A 23703-nucleotide genomic window follows, 5' to 3' on the forward strand; every position below is an offset into this window, starting at 1 on the left:
ACTCGAAGTAAATACTTACAGTAAAAACCACCCACCTTGTATTCAAATTCAAGATATCAAAATCCTCATTTCCCAAAATTATCCATTTTCACTTTGTGGATGCATTCAGGTAAATAAATCGACAGAGAAGGGAAAAAATGGAGACAAGAAAGAATAATAATAAAAAAGAGGTGATACGATTGGAGCGAGAATCGGTCATTCCAATCCTCAAGCCTAAGCTCACCGTGCACCTGGCCAACCTCCTTGGTAATGTATTTTCTTTTACATTCTACGTGAATTTTTCGAATTTGAATATGTAGGTTCCCCGCTACGCCATTTGCTTCCCATTTCTAATGTTTATGTTTTCTTATTTATAGGGGGGACTTTTTTAAATCCACCTTCTTTTATTTGATAATCTTGCTTAATACTAATTACTCACGATTCAGGAAAAATGAAAATAGGATGCGATGGCAGTGAAATGATGCTTTTCCTTTTCCAAATAACAAAATAGAATAGAAGTCTATTAAACAACAAAGAGATAACTGTTAGAATTTTTTGCCTTTATTTAAGTATTATGTTTTTGCTTTCTGCAGAGCAAACTTCTGATCGCGCTGAATTTCTGAAACTCTGTAAGAGAGTTGAGTACACAATTCGAGCTTGGTATCTTCTACAATTTGAGGATCTCATGGTAAAGCTTCCCAGTTTATTGGATGGAAATCTAAATAAGTAGACGTTTTCATTTCTTTTGTAATTATGTCTATGTGCATGCAGCAATTGTACTCCCTCTTTGATCCTGTGCATGGGGCTCAGAAGTTGGAGCAGCAGAACTTATCTCCAGACAAAGTTGACATTCTCGAACAGAATTTTTTGACGTACTTATTTCAGGTTGAATGCAATACAGCAAAACGGAAGAGACTCCTAACCTGACAGATACACGTTGCAGTTTTGCTTATTTTTGTGTGATGCCCTATTTGCGGAAACTTAGCTCCTGTTTGGTAGAGATTATTTAAAACTTATTTTTCTCTAAACTCATTTTCGACTACACATTCTGTATGTGGACTCATAACTTTCACTTTTCAAAACATTTATTCTCAAAAAAATCTAGTCTCTTATTAACTTAGTGTTTCCAAAAATGTTTGTGCTCGATACACATTACATACATGGTTATTATTAGTTTGGTGTTTTTGTAATGTTTATGATTACTTTTATGCTTGCTATCCCTGAACACGTCGTCTATCAAGTTGGCAACCTGCTGCCCATTGTCTTGGGTCGAAGGCGAAGGGGAAAATGAGTGCATGTTATTGCACATCAGATCTTCCTTATTTATTAAATATATTTCTTTTGTATTCACTTTTATCTTATTTTGCAGGTGATGGAAAAGAGCAATTTTAAGATAGCATCTGATGAAGAGATTGAAATTGCACAGTCAGGGCAATATCTTCTCAATCTTCCCATCACAGTTGATGAATCTAAGGTATGCCGATATACATATATGATTGATTCGGAGGTTATAGTTGATGATTGACAGAAATATTTCCATTTGGCATAATTAGGATCTTATCTCTGTGCATGATATAGCATCTCCATGCTGTTCACATGTCTACTTCTTCTCAATGTAGCTTGATAAGAAGCTTCTGAAGAGATATTTTGAGGAGCATCCTCGTGAAAACCTTCCAGACTTTTCTGATAAGGTATTGCTCTTTATTGCTCTCTCTCCTTCACTATTTCTGAACTGGATCAACCATGGGAAATTATATCCACTGCATAAATGTTTTGATCTCTTTTCAACACAAATAGTTCCTATAACTTTCATTACCATTCCAAATTCTCCTCCTACATCAACGCGTGTCAATAGAGTGACAAATCCTCATTTCATAAAGAATCCATCCTATTTTATCTCTCCATGACAATTCTGGTTTTCAGCTTCTGCTTTGCCTTGGTAATAAAGAAGAGTTTGCTTTTGAGAAACCTTGTGTCTGGAAAAAGGAACTAAAAATGACATATAACAACAATATAAGTGCTTAGCTGTCAGATTATGGCACAACCTTTTGCCAGCAATCACTATGACAGTCAGCTCAGCTGAAATTCACATGCTTACACAATTTAGTTGTTAACATCAGAGAACAGTATACTCCGAATGGACCATGCAACTGGCTTTTTCTTATTTCCTACTTCAAAATTAGCTCTCAGTTCCTATGTGCACTAAATTTTGAGAGACACCACATGTACAGAAAATGATTTGTCAGAAACCTTACTGACTACTCACAACTCCAAGGGTGGGTGGTTTAATTTTTTGAATATAAAATGCACATGGCCCCACCTCATGCGAGATTTCTGGTTTTGTTTTGTATGAAAAAATTCTGTACATGCAGAATTTTTCCTAAATTTTTTCTTCCTTTTTTGGTGTAAAGATAGAATTGGTTTTTTTTACTTCTCTTTCTTCCTTAAATAGTTTTGAAACCCATTTTGTCACCTTTAGTGTCAAGTCTCTGATGCTTACATTCTTCGCTTTATTCCTTATCCTTTTGGTAAGAAATGTAATTTGAGTCTCCATTTACTATTCAAAGCATGTTTGGTAAAGCTTTTTCTAGTTTATAAGCTGATTAAACATCAATTTTATCTCATTATCCATAGGACTCAAAACTCATAATCTACAAAAACTTCACCAAACCTACACTCAGTTTTGTGCAATTCTCTTGAAAGCAATTTTTTAGTAATTGTTTGTAAACCTTGGCGGTTAGATATCTTAAGACAAATCCTCACCTGCAACTATATTTTTTCTTAAGATTACCTTTTCTTTCCCAACAAGAACATTTTATAGCGCTTCTTTAACCAAAAAAAAAAATTTAATCTTACCGCTTAAGGAGGAACTTTATCTAGTCAGCCGGTTTCATTCCCGTTAATGTTTGTAAACTAAGGCCATGTTTCTCCATGGCTTTTGTGAAAGAGAAATATCTCTTTTACTTGAGCTAGCAAATGTTGAAAGACGTTTCTGGTCTAACACATGATCACTAGATCAATATATCACTCTGGAGATGTGAAAACAAACTAGCATGAGAATGCTCTTGAAATTTTGACAATATTTTTTAAGGTTATATCTCGCTGTAGACGAATGCCTTTATCAAATTTTACTCAATTTTGCAATGACACAGCTTATATGTCCAAACTGTTATATCATACATACTGTTCGTTTTGGGTGGACATCTACCCATTTATCCCCTCACGACTTTTTATCGCGTCTCTCAAGATTCGAACCCAAGATCTCTACTTAATGAGAGACTTAAGTTGAATTTTAGTACCAACTGAACAACATTTTTGAGAAAAAATGGGTGATTTGTGTGTAAATAAATTAACAATTAATATTTTGAACATAAACATAAGTAATCTAATTCAACAATAATATAAACATAAGAATAGAACTAGGAATGCAAGTTTTGGAGAGTTACGTCGAGGACGCTGTCCTAAAGTCATATTGCTTCTCCTTCGTGTGGGTACTTTCAACACTACATGGCTACGAGACAAAACCTATATGGATCATAGTTGATTCTATTTCTATGGGCACAATCATAGAGTTGCCAAAATAGTATGAATATAGTATAAAATTGTAGAGAGGATAATACTTTAAGTTATTGTATCAAAATTATAAAATTGACTCATTTTATAGGGACAAATATAACCGCCACATTCATGTAAAATGAAGCCATTTAATTAATGTTTTAAATTTGTATTAACCTGTTATGCTAAATTGGTATTAGGATTCAATTTAAATCTCTCATTAGGCAAAGGTCCTCGAATCCTAGAGACGTGATAGAAAGTCACGAGTGAGTAAGTGGATAGATGTCTACCCAAACCAGAAAGCACGTATGATATAACGTTTTGGGCATAGAGGCCGGGTCGTTACAAAAAAGTGCATTTTCTGTAATGATCCAAGTTTCGTCCTCGATCGTTCTCTTACGTACGGTCCACTTCGAAAGAGCCTAAACTCATCTCACCTTTCAAGGCTTTTCATCGCGTCCCCCAAGATTCGAATTCAAGACCTGAAATTGGTACCAAAATTTAACTTAGGTCTCTCATTATGCAGAGGCCTTAGGTTTGAATCTTAGGGGACGCGATGGAAAATCGCTAGAAGGTAAGTAGACAGATGCCCACCCAAAGTCGACAATACGTATGATATAACGGCTTGGGTATAGAGGTCAGATCGTTACAACTTAATGGCATGATGAGCCACTAAAATTCAAAAATCTACTGTTAATGTAAGATTTTGAATACGAGACGTTTAAACTTAATAAATACAAGAAGGAATTGCAAGAATTAATTTGGAAAGAACTTAAACTTTGTCTTCACTCTCTCTTTCTGTTTGTAGAATGAACATGCATGCTAAATATATGTAGATGGGAGAAAGAATCAAAATCTGACCACTTCAAAATAGAAAAAAAATTATCTATTATATACAGCTATATACAACCCTTGAATTCCTAGCCTAATAATAAACATCTCAACCAATAGAATATTCCTTCTTCCTTTCTAGATCTTTCTTAACTTGCTGATTTGTTGTGAGCTGCTTTTCAAACTGTTGCCGACATCTATTCTTTTGCAATTCAGCTTCTTTTCCATTGATCTCAGGTTCTCCTTCAATCTTTAACAGCTCCCCGCAAGATGGAGAGTATATATTTAGTACTCCCATCTTGAGCATGCATGAATAAAAACTTTGAGAACCTAAGCTCTTGGTAAGGAAGTCTGCAACTTGTGACTTATTAACCACATGTTTCGTTGAGATGAAAGCTTCTTAGATCTTATCTCGAATTAGATGGCAATCAATCTCTATATGTTTTGTTCTCTTGTGGAGTACATGATGCATGGCAATATGCAGTATCGACTTATTATCATAATCAAGAAGTGCAGCTTGTGGATGTGAAAGCTACAAGTCTTCAAACAAATATCAGAGCTAAGTTAGCTTACAAAAAACATTAGCCATGTCCTTATATTCTGTCTTTGCAGAAGATCTAGAGACTATACTTTGCTCCTTTGAATTTCAAGATACCAATAAAGGAACTTCCTACAAACACACAATAACCTGGCACCGATCTCCTTGTATCAGGACACATCCCCCAATCTGAGTCACATAGCCTTTGAGCTGAATTACTACTAGATAGAGCAATCCTTGTCCTAAAGCCTCTTTAATTTACCTTAGGACTTTATGTGCTGCATGTAAGCGTGGCAGTCGAGGATTGTCCATATATTGACTTAACATTTTAACCGAATATGTCAAGTTAGGTTTCGTTATAGTAAGATATAGCAACCTAAACCCTAAACCCTAAATGCTAAATCAATCAACCTCCTGTAAAGAGCAGGTTTAACAAGAAGTTCTTCCTCTTCTCTAGATAATCTTGGATTCTGACCTAAGGGAATTTTGGCTGAATTTGAACCATTAGTTTCAGAATCTATTAGAATATCCATGAAAAAGGGTTAACGGAGAAAATATAATTTTCTTGTTATATCCATAAAAAAGAAACGATACATATATATACACTGTTAAAGATATGTATTAGGAAAATATACAAATTAAGAATCTCTATTAATCCCTATAATTGGGCCCGTAACACTCTTCCTCAAGTTGGAGCATAGATATTAATCATGGCCAACTTCTTATAGATATAACCAACTCGAACCCGTTAGAGCCTTTGTGAAAATATCTCATAGTTGTTCTCCAGTCTTCACATATACTGTAGAGATTAAATTTTACTGTATATTCTCACGAATGAAATGACAGTCAATCTCAATATGCTTAGTTCACTCATGGAACACAGAATTAGAAGCAATATGAAGAGCAACTTGATTGTCACGCTACAATTTTGCTGGTATTGAAGCCTTAAGACCAACTTTAATTGAGACATGATATATCCACATTATCTTACATAGGGACTGTGCCATAACTCCATATTTTGATTTTGCATTGGATTGCAACAAAACATGTTGCTTTTTTACTTTTCCCTGAGACCAGATTTCATCCAAAAAAAACACACTAGCCAATAGTGGATCTTCGGTCAATTTTGGAACTTTCCTAATCTGTATTTGAAAAGTATTTGATGTGAATATGTTCATGATTTCTGTATAGGATTCCATGTCTAGGAGCTATTTTCAAATAATACAGGATCTGTTCTAAAGTTGCCCAATGGTGAACCGTTGGGAAATACATGAATTGACTTACAACATTGACAGGATACGCAATATCAGGATGTGTTACTGTACGGTAGTTCAATTTTCCAACCACTCTTCTATACATTTTAAGATCTTTAAATAGGTTACCATCTTTGGTAAGTTGTAAGTTAGAAAGCATTGGAGCACTACTTAGCTTAGCTCCCAACTTTCTCGTCTCAATTAACAAGTCAAGCACATATTTTTCTGAGATAAGAAGACACATTTCTTGCTTCTTATCACCTCAAATCTTATGGGATTCTGGAAGGGAAATTTAAACAATGCTAGGGAATAACACTGATTGACAAAAGGAAATTTATTAAATGAACTGAACAATTTGATTACAGGAATGGAAATGACAATAGTAGCATAAAATAAACCACACGGTCTTCTTCACTAGAAGAACATTTTTTTTAATTTTTTTTTTAGAGTCTTGGTCCCAATTCAATACTAAACAAGTTCTAGAATAGATTTGTGCAATTAGGCGCCTGTCATTACCCCCGGCCTCCACAGACACCTTGTCCCTAAGGTGGAAGTAAGGAAAATGATGGTTGATGGATGCTACAGATTCCCATGAGCCCCTAGATTTCGGTAGACCTTTCCATCGGATCAGCACCTCCCGTTCTGACGAGTGTACCCTAAGAACATGCTCTGGTTAGACCATCTATTCTAAGGTGGCAGTTAAATGTGGAGGTAGATATTGACATAATTCCAGTGGACCTAGTGCCATCTTTAGCTGAGAGACATGGAACACCGAATAAATGGGTCCTGTGGGAGGTAACTCCAGCTGGGACGCTACCATGCGTCCATGCCAATGCGCTTAATAATTCTGAAAGGGCCAAAATACCGTGGACCTAGTTTCTCATTCGGTTTCTTAGCCAAAGAATGATGGCGATACGATCAGAGCTTGACATAAACCAAGTCATTCACATCGTACTGGACATCATGTCAGTGTTTATCTGTCGCTGCTTTCATGGTTGACTGGGCCTTCAAAAGGCGTGCTTTAAGTTCTTCTAGGATGGAATCTCGGTTGACTAGTTGCTGCTCAAATGTCGACACATTGTTGCTTGAGACCCGTAGCGGAGCAAGGGTGGTGGATCTCTTCCATAGATTACCCCGAAAGGGAGTGGTATTAATTAAGGCATGGTACGTAGTATTGTACCAATATTCTGCCCAAGATAGCCAAGCGCTCCAACTTTTTAGTTTGTCATATGCAAAGCACCTTAAGTACGTCTTAACACAACGGTTCACGATCTTAGTTTGCCCATTAGTCTGTGGATGGTATGCTGTGCTTCATCGGAGATAAGTTCCTTGTAGCCGGAAGAGCTCCGTCCCAAATTGACTGAGAAAATTTTTGTCGCAATAAGATACGTGGAGCGAGGAATCCCATGAATTTTGACTACTTCCTTGACAAAAGTAGCCGCAACTCTTGCAGTAGCGAAGGGATGTTTCATTGCTAAAAAGTGGCCATATTTACTCAAGCGATCGACAACCAACAAGATCGAATTATACCCCCCAACTTTGGCAACGCTTCAATGAAGTCCATCGAAATATCTTCCCAAATCAAGTGTAGAATAGATAGGGGCTGTAGAAGGCTAGCAGGAAAAAGTGCAAGGCTTTTGTTTTTGTTTTTTTTTTGGCATATTGGGCATTCCTCCACAAATTGTTTGATGTCTTTCTTCATCCCTACCCAATTTAGATTATTGGCCAAACACTTCTAGGTTCATAGAAAGCCAGAATGGCCTCGACGGTGCCACTATGAAATTCGTGAAATACTGTTGGAACTAGAGGAGAATGGAAGTCTGGGTCAGTCTACAATTCTGCCTTGATCTTAGAGAGTTGGAGGTCAGAATCCACTTGGGGACAACATTGATTGTACATCCAAAATTGCTAGGAAAGTGATGGCAGACAGTTCTACCGGTGGTGAGAATTGCGATAATGCATTCACAACCTTATTTTCAATCCCTGGCCTATACTGAATTTCAAAATCATACCCCATTAGTTTGGTGACCCAACGCTGAAATTATCCTTGAATGACTCGTTCAAGAATTTATTTCAAACTTCGTTTGTCAGTTCGGACGATGAAGTGATGCCCCAGAACATAATGCCTCTATTTTTGTAGGGCTAGTATAATGGCCATTATTTCTTTCTTGTGTACTAACTTGAGGCGAGACGTAGTTGAAAGCACTTGGCTGTAGTATGCAATAAGCCTCTGTTTTGCATAAGGATTGCCCCAATACCGTACCCTGAAGCATCTACCTCAATGATAAATGGCTAGGAAAAGTCTAGCAGTGCCAGAATTGGCACAGAAGTCATTGCCTATTTCAATTGTTGGAAGGCTTTCCCGTCTCCGGGGTCCACCCAAAAGCATCATTTTTAAGTTTCTATGTAAGAGGCCATGAAATCTCCCAGTACCCGACTACAAACTTTTGGTAGTACCCTGTGAGCCCTAAGAAATCGTGAAGTTCCATCAAGTTTTGAGGGATAGGCCATTGTTCCATGGCTGCAATCTTGTTTGGATCTGCAGCCACCCCTTTTTCCAACACAAGTGATCCAAATACTCAATTTGAGATTGCGCGAACATGCACTTCTTAGCATTGGCACTAAGTTGGTGTGATGCTAACACATTGAACACTGTTTCTACATGTCATTCGTGTGCTGTTGGGTCTTTGCTATAGATCAAGATATCGTCAAAAAATACCAGTACAAACTTCTGTAGTTACTGCCTGAACACTTTGTTCATCAATGATTGAAATGTGGCTGGGGCATTCGTGAGATCGGATGGCATTACCAGGAACTCATAGTGGCCCTCATGTGTTCGGAAAGCAGTTTTGTGCACATCTTCTTTACCGACCCTGATCTGGTGATAACCTGACTTTAGGTCCAATTTAGAAAATATAGTTGCCCCGTGAAGTTCATCTAGAAGCTCATCAATAATTGGTATTGGGAACTTGTCTGGCACAGTAACTCGGTTCAAAACTCGGTAATCAACATAAAAGCGCAAGCTGCCATCCTTCTTTTTGACCAACAAAATTGGGCTAGAAAATGGGCTTGTGAATGGCTGTATAATTTCAGCAGTCAACATTTCCTTCACCAAATGTTCGATTTCATTTTTCTGGAAGTGAGGGTACTGATAAAGTCGTACACTGACGAGTTCGACTCCTTCTATAGCTGGATTACATGATCTATATCTCGACTAGGCGACAATGTACTCGATGGTTCACAGACCTGCTAATGGTGTTGTAGGACTCGACGCACACTCGCAGGTAAATTGCCATCATCCCACCATTCATGAGTGGCAGCGGAGATGCTACCCAGCTTTACCTATACTCCATGTCCTTCATGTTGCAAGGTTTTTACCATCGTTTTGAGTGGTATGCCTGCCTTGCTGAGCCCGAAATCTCCCTTCAGCACTCTCAAGGTCTCACCCATTCGGAACTTCATGGTCAGCAATTTCCAACTAATTTTCATGTTTCCTAAGGTGCCCAGCCACTGCATCCCAAGTATTACATTAGTACTCCTCAACTCAAGAGGTAAATATTTCTCTACAATACAACCCCTTTGCAAATCCCATTTCCCTGAACTGCCACTCCAATACCAATGACCACCCCATAGTTTAAAGTTGCTGTAGTTGGGATCTCTAGTTGTCGGATTAATTTCAAGGACAAGAAATTGTGGGTAGCTCCACAGTCAGTACCACCACTTCCTTCGAACCCAGTGTTCCTTGCAGCTTCATCGTACTTGGAGTTGTCGACCACAGAATTGAGCGATAGCTCTACTGAGTCAGCCATTTCCCACGGCGAGCCTTCAGCTGCTGTCTCACCTTCCACTTTCCCGTTTCCCTCATCTTTCTGTACTAATAAGATCTTTAACTTTCTATTCTTGCATTGATGGCTCGATGTATATTTTTCATCGCATTGGAAGCAAAGCCCTTTCTCACGCTGCCCTTGCCATTTGCCGTCAGTCATTCTCCTTGCAGGAAACTCTTTTGCTTGGACTTGAAGACTTATCCCCCAACCATTATGGACCGAGTGGGGAAGTTATCTTTGGATGCCCATCGACTTGGAGGAGTTATGGGCTTATTGTATTTGAGCCCATTGGACTCCTAGGCTGCCTTCATAGCCAGGTTTTTGTCTTCCACCCTTGGGCCACCTCCATTAATAGGCCAAGTCCTCTCAGTTGGAAGAGCCGGATTTTAACTCTTATATGGGCCTTGAGTCTATTTACAAAAGTGCTCTCCATCACTTCCCTGGAATTCCCAACAACGGTGCAGCTAGGAGTTCAAAAGTGCTTCTAAATTCGGCTACTGTACCTTCCTGTCGGATCGCCATAAATTTTTCACAGAAGCTCCCTTCTTGTGTGGATCAGAAACTTAGCAGAAGCTAGCTCTGAAATTGTTCCCAGCTCTGGAACGAATTTCTAGCCTCTGCCTATTACAACCATGAAAGAGCTTCACCGCCCAAGCTTGCTTCAACTGCCCTTAGCTTCTCCCTTTCTATTAGGTCATTAATCTCGAAATACCGTTCTGCACGGTATAGCCATCCGTCCAGGTTCTCTCCACTGAACACGGGCATTTCTAATTTTCGAACACTCGGCCAGTCACTTACTTCCTTAATTTGTCCGGTGTTAGCTACTTCACTGCCATAGCTTCCTTCGCTTGAGACTCCGACCCTTTGCCTCTATTCAATACTTGCCTTCCACTCATGGATTCCTTGATGCCATGGGAATGTCCCTCCATAATGCTTCCGAATCCTTCGTTTGTCAAGTTTTTTTTATACCACCTTGGGAAAGGATAGAGCTACCACTATTTTCTGGGTGGCCTCCACCATTTGCATCATACTGACCATGTTTTGTATTAATTGCTCCATAGATTGTTCGAGCCCAAGTAAGCATTGGTTCAACTACTCCATCTCCTTTTCTACCACCTCTACTATGCTATCGATCTTCTTTTAGATCATCAGGATCTTCTTGCTTTGATACAACTTTGATGGGATTTTGGAAGGGAAACTCAAACAGTGCTAGGGAATAACACTAATTGATAAAAGGAATTTTATTGAATGAATTGAACAATTTGATTGCAGGAATGGAAATGACAATAGTAGCGTAAAATAAACCACTCTAGACTTCTTCCTCTCCTTCTAGAATAGATTTGTATAATTGGGGGCCTATCAAATTCCCAAGAAATACTTCAACACTCCTAAATCTTTCATGTGAAATTGGAAGTGAAGAAAGGATTTTAGAGATGAAATTCCCATATTGTCACTATCAATAATAACAATATCATCAATATGCACAATAAGGAGAATAATGCTAGATTTGGACTGTTTGTAGAAGACTGAGTGGTTAGACTTACTTTTTTGCATTCCAAACTTTTCCACTACTTGACTAAATTTTTCAAAACAAGCATGTGGACTCTGTTTCAAACCATATAAGGATTTACGAAGATAACACACTTTCCATACTCCCCCTGAGCAACAAACCCAAGTGGTTGCTCCATATAAACTTTCTCGTGGAGATCACCATGTAAGAAAGCATTTTTAATATCTAATTGATGTAAAGGCCAATTATAAGTAGTTTCCATAGAAATGAATAAGCGAATAGACGTTAATTTAGCTACAAGAGAAAAAGTGTCAGAATAATCCATACCATAAGTCTGAGCATAACCTTTTGCTACAAGACGAGCTTTAGGCCTAGCCAATGATCCATCAGGATTGAATTTGATGGCAAACACCCACTTACATACAATAGCCTTTTTTTTTCTATAGGTAAATTTACTAAATCCAAAGTACCGTTAGCATCTAAAGCGTTAATCTCCTCTATCATATCATCACGTCAACTAGTATGGGATAATGCTTCATAAACATTTTTGGAAGAGTCACAGAGTCTATGGAGGCAACAAAAGAACAAGAAGAAGAGGACAAGTAATTATAAGAAATTAATGATGAAATGCACTATTGTTTACCTTTGTGAAGAGCGATATGTAGATCAAGATCACTGGACACTGGATCCGATGAAGAAGAGTCAAGTGCTGAACATGCATCAGGAGGGTTTTGTCGTCTGGAATACACTTGGTGAATAACTCTGGATTCGATGCAGAAAAAGTGTTAGATGCCGAATATGCATCAGGAGGGTTTCGTCATCTGGAACACACCTGGTGAATAGGTGGTGGTGGTGTCGGATCAACAGGTGTAGAAGCAATATTATTTGACTAGTAAGTGACATGATAAATCAGCAAATCATCATCCTCCCCCTTATTGGAAGAAGTGAGAAAAAAGGAATATATTCCAAAAAAGGCAACATCAGCTGACACAAGATATTGTTAAGACTTGGACAGTAACAATGGTACTCTTTTTGTAAATGAGAGTAACCTAGAAAAACATATTTTAAGGATTTAGAATATAATTTAGTGACATGGGGACGAACGTAACGAGTGCTACCAAATATTCTAGGTTCAATTCAAAATAAAGGTTTAGTAGGGAAAATGACACTATAAGGAGTCTCACCATGAAGAAAAGATGAAGGCATTCGATTAATCAAGTACATAGGCTGTGGAGACTGCATCAGCCTAAAATAGTTTAGGAACAGGAGGAGTGCACTGGCTATCTTAAGAAGATGTCTATTTTTTCTTTCAGCCACACCATCCTGGGAGGGTGTGTCAACACATGAGGATTGATGAAGAATACCATTCTGAAGCATGTAAGTTTGGAAAGAATTGGAAAAATTTTCTTTGGCATTATCACTTCTCAATGTATGTATTGAAATATTAAACTATGTTTTAATCTTAGCACAAAAGGCACTAAAATGAGAAAATAATTTAGACTGATTTTTCTCTAAATAAAGCCAAGTCATATGAGAAAATCATCAACAAAGGTAACAAAATACCGAAATCTAGTTTTGGACACAACATGACAAGAACCCCAAGCATTTAAATGTACTCAAAAGAAAAACTAGCTCTTTTATTGACTCGAGAAAGTGAGGACAGACGTTGATGTTTCGCAAACTAACATGACTCACAATCTAAAGAAGATACATTCTGAAACTAAGGACATAATTGCTTCAACAAAGATAAAGATGGATGTCCCAAGCGACAATGTACTTCAAAAGGAGTTTAGACGCTGAACATGCAATGGACTTGAGCACCTGGGTATCCAGAATATAGAGACATCCTGATTCATGTCCTTTACCAATAATTTTTTTCGTTATAAGATCCTGAAAATGATAGTAATCAGGAGAAACAACAGTTTAAGGTTCGAGTAAGTTTGCTCACGGACATTAAATTAAAAGAAAATTGTAGTGGTCTTTAAGACAGAGGATAAGGAAATTAATGAAGTTGGATTAATAGTGTCAGAACCGAGAACAAAAGTAGAACTATCAGCTAAAGTAATAATGGAAGGAGATGTATGCGACTGAAATGTGGAGAAGAGACTAGGATTACTTGTTATATGATCTGTGGCAATGGAATCAACGACCCATTTTGAGGAAAAGGAGAGAAGACATGTATTAGGTTTACCTCTTTCAGCAATGGCAGAGATAGGGTGAGATAAATTCTTTAATGCTTCTTGATACCGAGTGAATTTGGCAAATTCATCTGCAAAAACAGTAATGGTCTGTTTAGAAGATGAGATGGGTGTAGCAGTAATAGTTGCGATATGAGCTGAGTGAGACTTCTACGATTTATTGTGCAATTTTCAACACGAGTATTTGGTATAACCCGACTCATGACAATAGTAGCATACAACTACTAAGAGCACTAGAAGGTTGAACTAATGAAACAACAGAAACACTAGTATCTGTGTATAATACTCTAGTAAAGGTTTCTTGCAATGATGAAATCTCAGCACTGGAGAGAATTTGGGGTTTAACGTTTCAAACTGAGAAGACTAGCTAGAAAACTTATCATAGTCATTTGCTCTCGTTGAGCTTGTTGAACTTTCACATTTGAACTAAAAGGTAACAAGACATTTAGTTCTTCGTATGTCTTTTTGAAATTCATAAAATAAGCTTGAAGAGATTGATCTTGTTGTTCAGCATGGCAAAAATCCTTACAGACTTCAGAAATACATGCATATTCCCTTTTCCAAAGTACATAAATTCTAAATATTCCATCAATTCCTTAACATACTCACAATGATTAATGAGACTAACTATCTTAGTGTCAATGGAGTTATGGATTTGTAAGAATAATCGGGCATCATCTCTTAGCCATGTCTGGCTATCATTATCCTTTGGTAGATCTTCAGTAAGATGATTGTCCATAGAAATACTCCACGGATAAATTCCAACTGTCTTGCACCAATCTAAATAATTTGGACCAACCAACTCATGCTCCGTGATTTTGGATATCATTGGAATGACGTCGGCCACAGCTAAATTCTTTGCTCTGCCATAGGAATAAAACACAATAACAAATTAAAATTCAACAAATAACAACACAAATCAATAAGCCCAAAACCAAACACGATCCAATCAAATAACGGTAATCTTATATTATATTAAAGCCCAAATGAAATGAAAAAAATCAATAAATCAGCCCAAGCCCAATAATCAACTCATCAAGCCAATTGAGATGAAAACCAATAGCCCAACTGCAATGAAAACACACGAAGCTTGAAACTATGAACGCTACAAATCGCGAAGGCGCTAGATTTGACTCAAACATCTTCGAAACTCTGCATCCCACAAAAAATCGTAACTAAACAAAAGGGAAAGGAAGGGCACCGAATGATAGTAAAAGAAAAGGTGACTGGACAAAGAGGAAAGGAGCAGCGCCGACAGAAAGACATAGGTTCAACCATGATGACCTCAACTGCAACTTTGAGGAACAGAAGGCCAACTACTAGGAACTGGTCACCAAGCACACACACAACAATGGCCGACTATGAGGAACCTACCACTAATTGCGCTAGACACACACAAAACAAGCACAAGTTCGAAATTATTTTATGGCTCTAATACCATGAAAAAGGTTTAAGAAAATATAATTTCTTGTTATATTCATAGAAACGAAACGATACGTATATATACACTGTTAGAGATAATCTATATTAGGAAAATATACAAATGAGGAATCTCTATAATTACCCTCTAATTAGGCCCGTAACATCCAAAGCATACTTTTGTTGGTATGTATAAATACCTTATGCTAATTTAGTCACTTCAATTCCAAGAAAATACTTTAACTTGCCAAGGTCTTTAATTTTGAATTTGTTATCAAGTAAACACTTGAATTGATTGATTGTCTAAATACAATTTCCAGCAACTATTAATGAGCTATACCTGTGAAAACACAGTGGTTCCAAAATCTCAATGAAATACCACTTTGAATTTCAATGCTCTTGAAATGTTTAAAATATGTTGATGGTTTCTTTTAGTGGTGGCATTTTGTTAAACACATGTTCTTTGATGTATTATGTCATTTCTAGGTAAAACTCTTTCATATCAAACTATTCCTCATTGTCACTTCAAATAGTTTTTACTTTTGTTCCAAATTGATGTTCTACCATAATACATAAATTTTGCAAATTAGTGCTTGCTTTTGATTTTAGTTTCAACATGTAAGCCCGAGTACTCCTTCTAAAATCATGAACAATAGTCAAGAAACATTTAGAACCATCATGACTGATTTCATTGCAAGGGCCCAAATATCACAATGTATCAATTCGAAACATTTTTCAATTTTGTGTTGGTTTATAGGAAATGGTAATCTGTGTAACCTAGCTAAGGGACAAATGAGGCAAGACTTATCTCTAGATGATCTGGGTACATTGACATTTTTGTCTAAATTGAATTCAGAATAAGAGGAATGACCTAATTTATAATGCCAAAGGTCGAAGGTGTTTGTATTGTTGACAACAGATGTAGAAATGTTGGTTTTTAAGTTGAATTTAGGCAAGGCTTTTGATTAGGCCAAAGGGAAGACCCCCTTTTGTAACAATAGTACAATGTTTGCTTCACTTCACCCATTCTAGACATTTTCCAAGTCAAAAGGTCTTGAATATAACAATAATCAAAGAAAAAACAAGGCAGCAATTTAGTTCTTGAGACATTTTCTTCGCTAAAATCAAATTGAAAGAGAAATTAGGGACACGGTGACAAGAATAACATGAAGTGTAATAGATAGGGTGAGAACAACCCTCTCACCCTATCTCCTTCTTCTCCAATGCCATCAACCTAAATCCAAAACCACACACCCAATTACCGATAGCCACTTCCATCGTTGGCATTACCACCTCAACGTCGTTGGCATCCCTAATCCAAAAGAAAAAGAAGATCCTTATTCTTCTCCACCCCTTCCCCACCTATCTTCACCTACCCAAAACCAAGTCCAAATCCAGATAGTCACCGCCATCACCATCTTCCTACTCTTCCATTTGCCAAAATTTGCACACTCATCTCTTCTCTCTATAAAGCTTGCTCATTTCAATTTTAATGTCATCCTCTTAATGTTTATACAAGATCTTCGCTTTAACTTCATTCAGTTTTTGTTTTGATGAGAGATCACATCAAGGCCAAATTGGATATTTCATTCACCAGATTTTGTGCACACTTGTGCATATTTGTTGTTTTTAATAATTGTTATGTTGTGTATTGCTATTGAATAAGTGAAATTTTATATTATATATAGGGTTGATTTTAGTATAGGATTTGTGCAAATTTGTGCCTATTTGCTTGCACAAATAAGTTTCCAACTTGAGTTGTGGTAGCTGTAGCTGTTGTCGACGACAAAGGCAGAAACAATTGCTGGTTGTAGCTACAAACTTTACACCTGAAAATGGGGTTTTCATGAGTGAAAATAGTCAGATTTGAACAATCAAATTCCTTTTACTTTTCACAAGAAATGATTTCTTTATGATGTAGCCTTAAGGAGAGGAATATTTGGCTTGGCAAGCTCCTTTAATGTTGTAGTAGCTAAAGGTCGATGGTGTTGATAATGAGTGGTGTGGCGATGGTCGCTGACTTTCAGGGTGGGGGTGGGAAAGGGGCTGGTTTTGTAGGGAGACAACCTTTTATTTTACTTTTCCTTTCTTCCTTTTTATTTACTATTTTAATTATTTAAGTGGAAAATTGTAAAGTTACAATTTTACCCTTTGTAGATTTGGTCAAAATTATTTTATGGAGTCAACTAACTGTCAATGGATGGTTTTCATCATTTCGACTCTAGGTGCGAATTTTTTAAAGGTTTGGTATCTCTGGTAACACAAATGAAAGGTTTGAATCAAGTCTACTAATAAACGAAAGGTTTGGTACCGTGGTTGCAATTTTTTCTTAAAATTATAATTCATATTTCTCTTCCTTTTATCAACTACACATTCTCCAATAAAATAATTACACATAAAAAAAAAATTTATTCTTTTTTCACCACATATTCTCAAAAAAATTACTATTTCAAAATATATTTTTCCCAAATTCTCAATATAACGAGGTCTAAACAAGGGCTAAATTTGCCTCTGCTCAATAGTGTCATAGAATTTTACTTAAGCTATCACTTGAAATTTCTCTCTCTCCTCTTTTCTTCTTGTTGAATGATAGAATAAACTTCATTCAAACTAGGAAAAGGCTTAATCAATAGAATTTGTGCCTTTACCCCCTTATATGATTCATTAAGCCCATTAGAAACTTCATTACCCAATCCTTCTATTGATTTTGAACCACTAGTTTTAAACCTCTACATCTTGGTTTTGCATTAAGGATGTTATGCCTTACTTTACCTCAAAAATCCTTAGAGCATATTGTTGTGCAAATTGTTGTTCAAATTTGAACGAGAGCTAATGTGTAGTTTCTGTATAAACTATGCTACGTTTGATATCCATGGCCATGGTATTTTGCATCAAAGTTATCATAATATCATTGCATCTCAACTATGCTCCATTAGAGGGTCGTTGGGGTTAGAAGATTCACAAATGGTTCTTAATCCGCAAAGCTCTCTTCATCGATCTGGCGCAAGAGTAGTAGTTAGTTGAATTCAAGCTCTGTGTAACAAGCATGGCTCTTGTTCCATCATTGCTCTCGATAAAGAAGGGACTAGTAGGGTGAGTTGGGTCTTGAACAAGAGCTCTTGGTTGTTTCTGGGTAGTATTTGAATGAATTAGGTTAGGGTTTGGAATAGATGGCGGAGAAACTTGATTTTCATTTGTGGATTCTTGAGTTAATTGTTACAATAGTCATCGAACTTAGGTCCATGTCTTTGATTGATCATTGAAGTTTAAAATATCGAGTCTTGATTACTGAACTTAGGTTTATGTTTTCGATTGCTCACTGATATTTAAAATGTCGAGTTTTGACCACTGAATATTGGAATATCGCACTCACTAGCATAACTGTTAAACTTTGAAAAATATTGAGTTTACACTGATTAATGTACATCATTTTTCAAAGTTCAGTGAATGATGTATAACATTTTTCAAAGTTCAGTGGTCAAAACTCGAAATTTTAAATTTCAGTGAGCAATTGAAGTCTACCTAAGTCCAGTAACCAAAACCCAACATTCTAAACTTCAATGACTAATGAAAGACATGAACCTAAGTTTAGTAACCACTAGAACAATTAACTCTGGATTTTCTTCCATTTCTGGCTCTCATACCATATAAGATTTTGAATATGAAATGTTTAATAAATACAAGAAGGAATTGCAAGAATTAATTTGGAGAGAATTTAAACTTTGTATTCATTCTCTATTTATCTCTGTGTGTAAAATTAGTATACATGCTGAATATATAGTGATGAGATAGAATCAAAATCTAACCACTTCAAAACAGAAAAAAATATCTATTATATACAGCCCTTGAATTCCCAGCCTAATAACAAACATCTCAACTAACAGAATATTCCTTCTTCCTTTCTAGATCTTTCTTGACTAGCTGATTTGTTGTGAGTTGCTTTTCAAACTGTTGCTTACATACATTCTTCTGTAATTCAGCTCTTCTTCTATTGATCTCAGGTTCTCCTTCAATCTTTAACAATGAAGGAGAATCTACATATAGGAGTTGAGACAAAATACTTTACTCTATTGCAGACTGGAAGACTAGAAATTTCTTCGGACCAATATATTCAGACATTTTCTATTTGTTTATTATAAGGATAATCATTTTCTATTTGATGAGTATAATTTTAGATTATCTATGAAATTGATGAACTGTAATTTTGAAATAAAAAACTTGCCCCCATTGGTTTACACCTGTTTTCTGATGGTGGGAGGAGAGAGAGGTGCTGCTTTCTGGAACATTTTGATTTGAGTAGCTGTTAGTATTCACTGTATGATTGAATGAAATTCTAGAAAGAATATGATGCTGCAATATACTGATCACCCTGCCAACTGCCATCTATTTACCTTTTTGCTGATGTGTTAATCTTATTTCATCAATTTTTTTTCCTCAAATTAGTGGTAGCACAAGATCTCATATTTATCTTAAATCAATTCCAGTTTGTTTTGGTTCTCATGGTAAATGGATCAGTTTGAATTTGATTTTCCATTTTGTCTTCTGTTTTTTCTCTAGTATGTTATCTTTCGACGTGGAATCGGTATTGATATGACAACTGATTATTTTTTCCTGGAGAAAGTGGATGTGATCATTGCACGTTTGTGGGCTTGGATTTTGAGAAAGACCAGGTGAGTGACTGTTTATGAATAAGCAATTGAGTTGCTTGAGTCTAGGGCAGTCCATATCAAAATTTAGTTCCCAGTTGTCGCATCTGTTCCAAATTTATGATTTTCATTTTCTGGTCTCTTTTTGGCGTGTAATATCTGTCTGTGGCATATGAGCACATCTGTTGTCTAGTTTCTATGTAGTGATCTTTATTACTTGCAGGTTAGAAAGGGTTTTGTATAGTAGATCAAGTTCATTGCGTAAGAAGGATCCAGAAAAGGACGATGAAATCACTTCTGAGGCTGAACAAGATGTACTATATGCTGAACGTGTTCGTATTGAGAAAATGGAGCTAAGGTTTTAAATCATGATTCTAATGATTTTCATTCTCATTCTTGAGTTGCTTGCTCGGGGTTTGAATAAATTTCAAGTGATGATCTTTCCTTATCAACAACTCTTAAATTCTGAAATGCACGGCTTAATTTACGTAATAACTAAACAACCTGAGCTATATGTAGCGTGTTTGATAATGCATTGAACCTGTTGAATGTTCTAGATTTTTAAAAAAATGTCCTTTTATTAATATATTCCAGATCTTATGTTGTTAGCAAAGGTTACTCTATAGAACTGCACTTGCCCTAAGTTTGTGTGAAATCTAATGGATGCACTAGGATATCTGGTTATTCTGTTCCCCAATATCTGGATTTTCTGCTGCAAGCATTAATTTGTAAACTGTTCCGTGTCATGGATGTTCGTGGGGAAGGGAATGTAGTATAAACTTAGATAAAAATCATGCTTGGTAATGTCTACATGTTGAGATAACTTTAAAATGCGTGACACAAACCCTTATGGACAACTGTATAATTGGCACTCGTAAGTGTTGCCTGTTTCAAATTCTTGACAAGTATTGTCATTTTTAATTGTTTTTATTTTGTCTTAATTCAGTCTAAGCAATCTACTTAGCAAAATCACTATCGAAGAACCTACCTTTGATAGGATAATTGTTGTTTACAGGTATCCATTCCGACTTCTTTTATTCTTTAACACTTGAATTTTTTATTGCAACTGTTTCTTTGGTATAAATAGATGTTGTTTCTAGAATACTAGTAGTTAGATCAATTGCAAATGGTAACTTAAACTCCTAGTCTTATTATTGCTCCTTTAAATTCTTGTCTCTTTTTTGTTGCTATGTAGGAAAGCAAGTTCCCAGACAAAAGCTGAACGTGGGATATATCTGAAGCATTTCAAAAACATCCCGATGGCTGATATGGAAATTGTCCTTGTGAGTTTTATTAACTTGTCTCTTTTTCTCGACAACTCTCTTTTGTTTTCAATTCCCTGTGCGCTAGTACTTGCCTATTCTTAACCTTTTTATTTTTCTTTAGCATTACTCTAATTATATCCCTAAATATAAGTTTAGATTTGCTACGGTACTAACACAATTTATTTTCTATAAATAGCCAGAGAAAAAAAATCCAAGTTTGACTCCTATGGACTGGGTCAAATTTCTTATCTCTGCTGTAGTTGGATTGGTCAGTTACATAGTATCCGCTATTTATTTTTACTCGACTTCTTTATGTAAACCAATTCTGTCACATGCTTCAACTGTGGACTCTTGCAGGTAGCTGTTATGGGTTCAGTTGAAAAACCTAAAGCTGATCTCTGGGTCATGTTTGCTATTCTCTCCACAGTGATTGGTTATATTGCTAAGACATACTTCACGTTAAGTGTTTTATTTCGCAGTATATTATTCCAAGGAAAAAAGTCCCGAGACTGGTTTTCTTAACAAGACATGGTTTAAGCGCCTACGAACGTGTTGGTTTAGACCAAAGCTTTGTTTATTTGCCTGCAGGTTTCAACAGAACATGGCTACATATCAGAACCTGATCACTCAGTCAATGTATGACAAACAATTAGATAGTGGACGGGGCACTCTTCTTCACTTGTGTGATGATGTAATTCAACAAGAAGTAAGTTGTAGCATTTGATAATTATCTTTTTCATTTTTCAAACAGGCCTTTCCTATTTTAATTATTTAAGTTTGCATGACTTCATAGCTTGTTATTGTCAACGAATGCAATAACTACAGGAACATGTAATATTTTTTTTTTCCAAAGAATTGGTCCTAAATCTCTATTTGCAATGGCATCTCTCTTGAATTTTATTTACCTATCCAAAGTATATTGTCTTTCTGAAAAATACAATGTCAAGTTCTTAAGTTGAATATTGCAAATATGCAGGTAAAGGAGGTGATAATTTCATTCTTTATATTAATGGAGCAGGGGAAAGCTACTGTGGAGGTTTGCTGAATTGGTAGTTGTTTGCTTGATCTTGAATTTGATTTATTGATAGTGATATTTGATCATGTAAATAGGATCTTGACCATCGATGTGAGGATCTAATATATGATGAGTTCGGTGAACAGTGCAACTTTGATGTTGATGATGCTGTCTATAAATTAGAGAAATTAGGCATTGTTTCTCGGGTGAGATTCCCTCTATCCGTTTCTTTTGCATGTCAATAAAGTTATGTCTCCGCCAAACACACACAGAGATAGGTTGGGAACCAGTTCTTTTTCCTGATTACTCTATTTGTTGGATGATGAAAGCATGTTAGGAAAGTGTTCAAATTAGAAATAGATAGTGGATAAAAAGTGAGTAGCCAAACATAGGTGTCCATTTTCACGTGGAACCTTTGTGGTAAAAACACTCACGTAGTTTGATTCGTGAATTCAGGATTCATTTGGAAGGTATTTCTGTGTCGGTCTCAAGCATGCAAACGAGATAATTGGCATGACCACTGAAGAAGTTGTCATGAAGGCTGCACAGTTCTCTGGTGCCTCCTGACAGATCATAGACATTTCAACAGAGCCACCTTAGATCCAGGAGAGAATTACGGCTTTGATTTTTTCTTTTCTTCTTTGAGATTGGCTAGTTGATACAAAAGTATCAAGTTGGGTTCTGGGTCATAATGCAAATTTTGTGCCTGAAAAATCCAAGTTGTGCTTTCTCAATATGTACTACTTACTACTAACTCGTGAGTTTCAATATCATTCAAAATATTGTTTCAATGTTGATATCCCAATAATTCTCTCAACATAATCAAATGGTAAAGTTATCCAATTACACAAGGAAATGTGAAATTTTTTCTTTTCTTCTTTGAGATTGGCTAGTTGATACAAAAGTATCAAGTTGGGTTCTGGGTCATAATGCAAATTTTGTGCCTGAAAAATCCAAGTTGTGCTTTCTCAATATGTACTACTTACTACTAACTCGTGAGTTTCAATATCATTCAAAATATTGTTTCAATGTTGATATCCCAATAATTCTCTCAACATAATCAAATGGTAAAGTTATCCAATTACACAAGGAAATGTGCAAATCTCCCGGCGATTGATTAATTAAACATGCGTCAAATCAATGCCATCCACTCCGATGCTATTTTCAACTAGATATTAAATATCATGTATTGCCTTGTTATATTGATCCACTCTACTCTAATTTTTATGTTATTTCTATGTTTTTAAATTTAATTGCACGTTAAAATGAAAAGAATAATTTTTAATAAATAAATAAGTCAATATTTCTTGAGAAGTGATTCTAGAGTTTCAACGGATTCACAACCTATTAAATTTAGAATCTAAATTTCTAAGTTTATGCAACATTCAAACTACTCATAGTTTGAGGACGTCACAACGTTCCTGTCTGTTTTTGCATTTTCAAAAAGATTTATATCAGTTTATTGACCATTGCCACTTCCAAATCGGCATACCTCTTCCTTTTTTGAACTTGCTTTTCACAAAATTCTAACACGAGGACCCAAATCTGCTTTACAAAGGTAAAAAAGAGGATTTTAATCTCACAAAAAGTAGAGGTAGGGGCTTAATATTTATTTCTAATTCCCTAAATGTCGTATGCAATTTAAAAGTCCAAATTAACAATGGGGG

At 36.3% G+C, this 23703-nt stretch overlaps 1 protein-coding gene across 1 annotated transcript; it reads left to right on the forward strand.

Moving 5' to 3' along the window:
* The first annotated feature begins 28 nt into the window (after positions 1-28).
* LOC111409249 lies at positions 29-22827 on the forward strand. The gene is made up of 15 exons (XM_023039265.1): positions 29-246; positions 573-667; positions 751-864; positions 1349-1453; positions 1599-1670; positions 19668-19780; positions 19980-20114; positions 20703-20771; positions 20952-21039; positions 21218-21289; positions 21379-21479; positions 21610-21727; positions 21998-22057; positions 22132-22242; positions 22493-22827. Exons 1-15 carry the CDS (start codon positions 138-140, stop codon positions 22601-22603), a joined length of 1473 nt encoding a protein of 490 aa, XP_022895033.1. The 5' UTR covers positions 29-137; the 3' UTR covers positions 22604-22827.
* Positions 22828-23703: the final 876 nt, after the last annotated feature.

The sequence above is a fragment of the Olea europaea genome, chromosome 14 (assembly GCF_002742605.1).
Source record: "Olea europaea var. sylvestris chromosome 14, O_europaea_v1, whole genome shotgun sequence".
In the NCBI taxonomy this organism is placed as follows: domain Eukaryota; kingdom Viridiplantae; phylum Streptophyta; class Magnoliopsida; order Lamiales; family Oleaceae; genus Olea; species Olea europaea.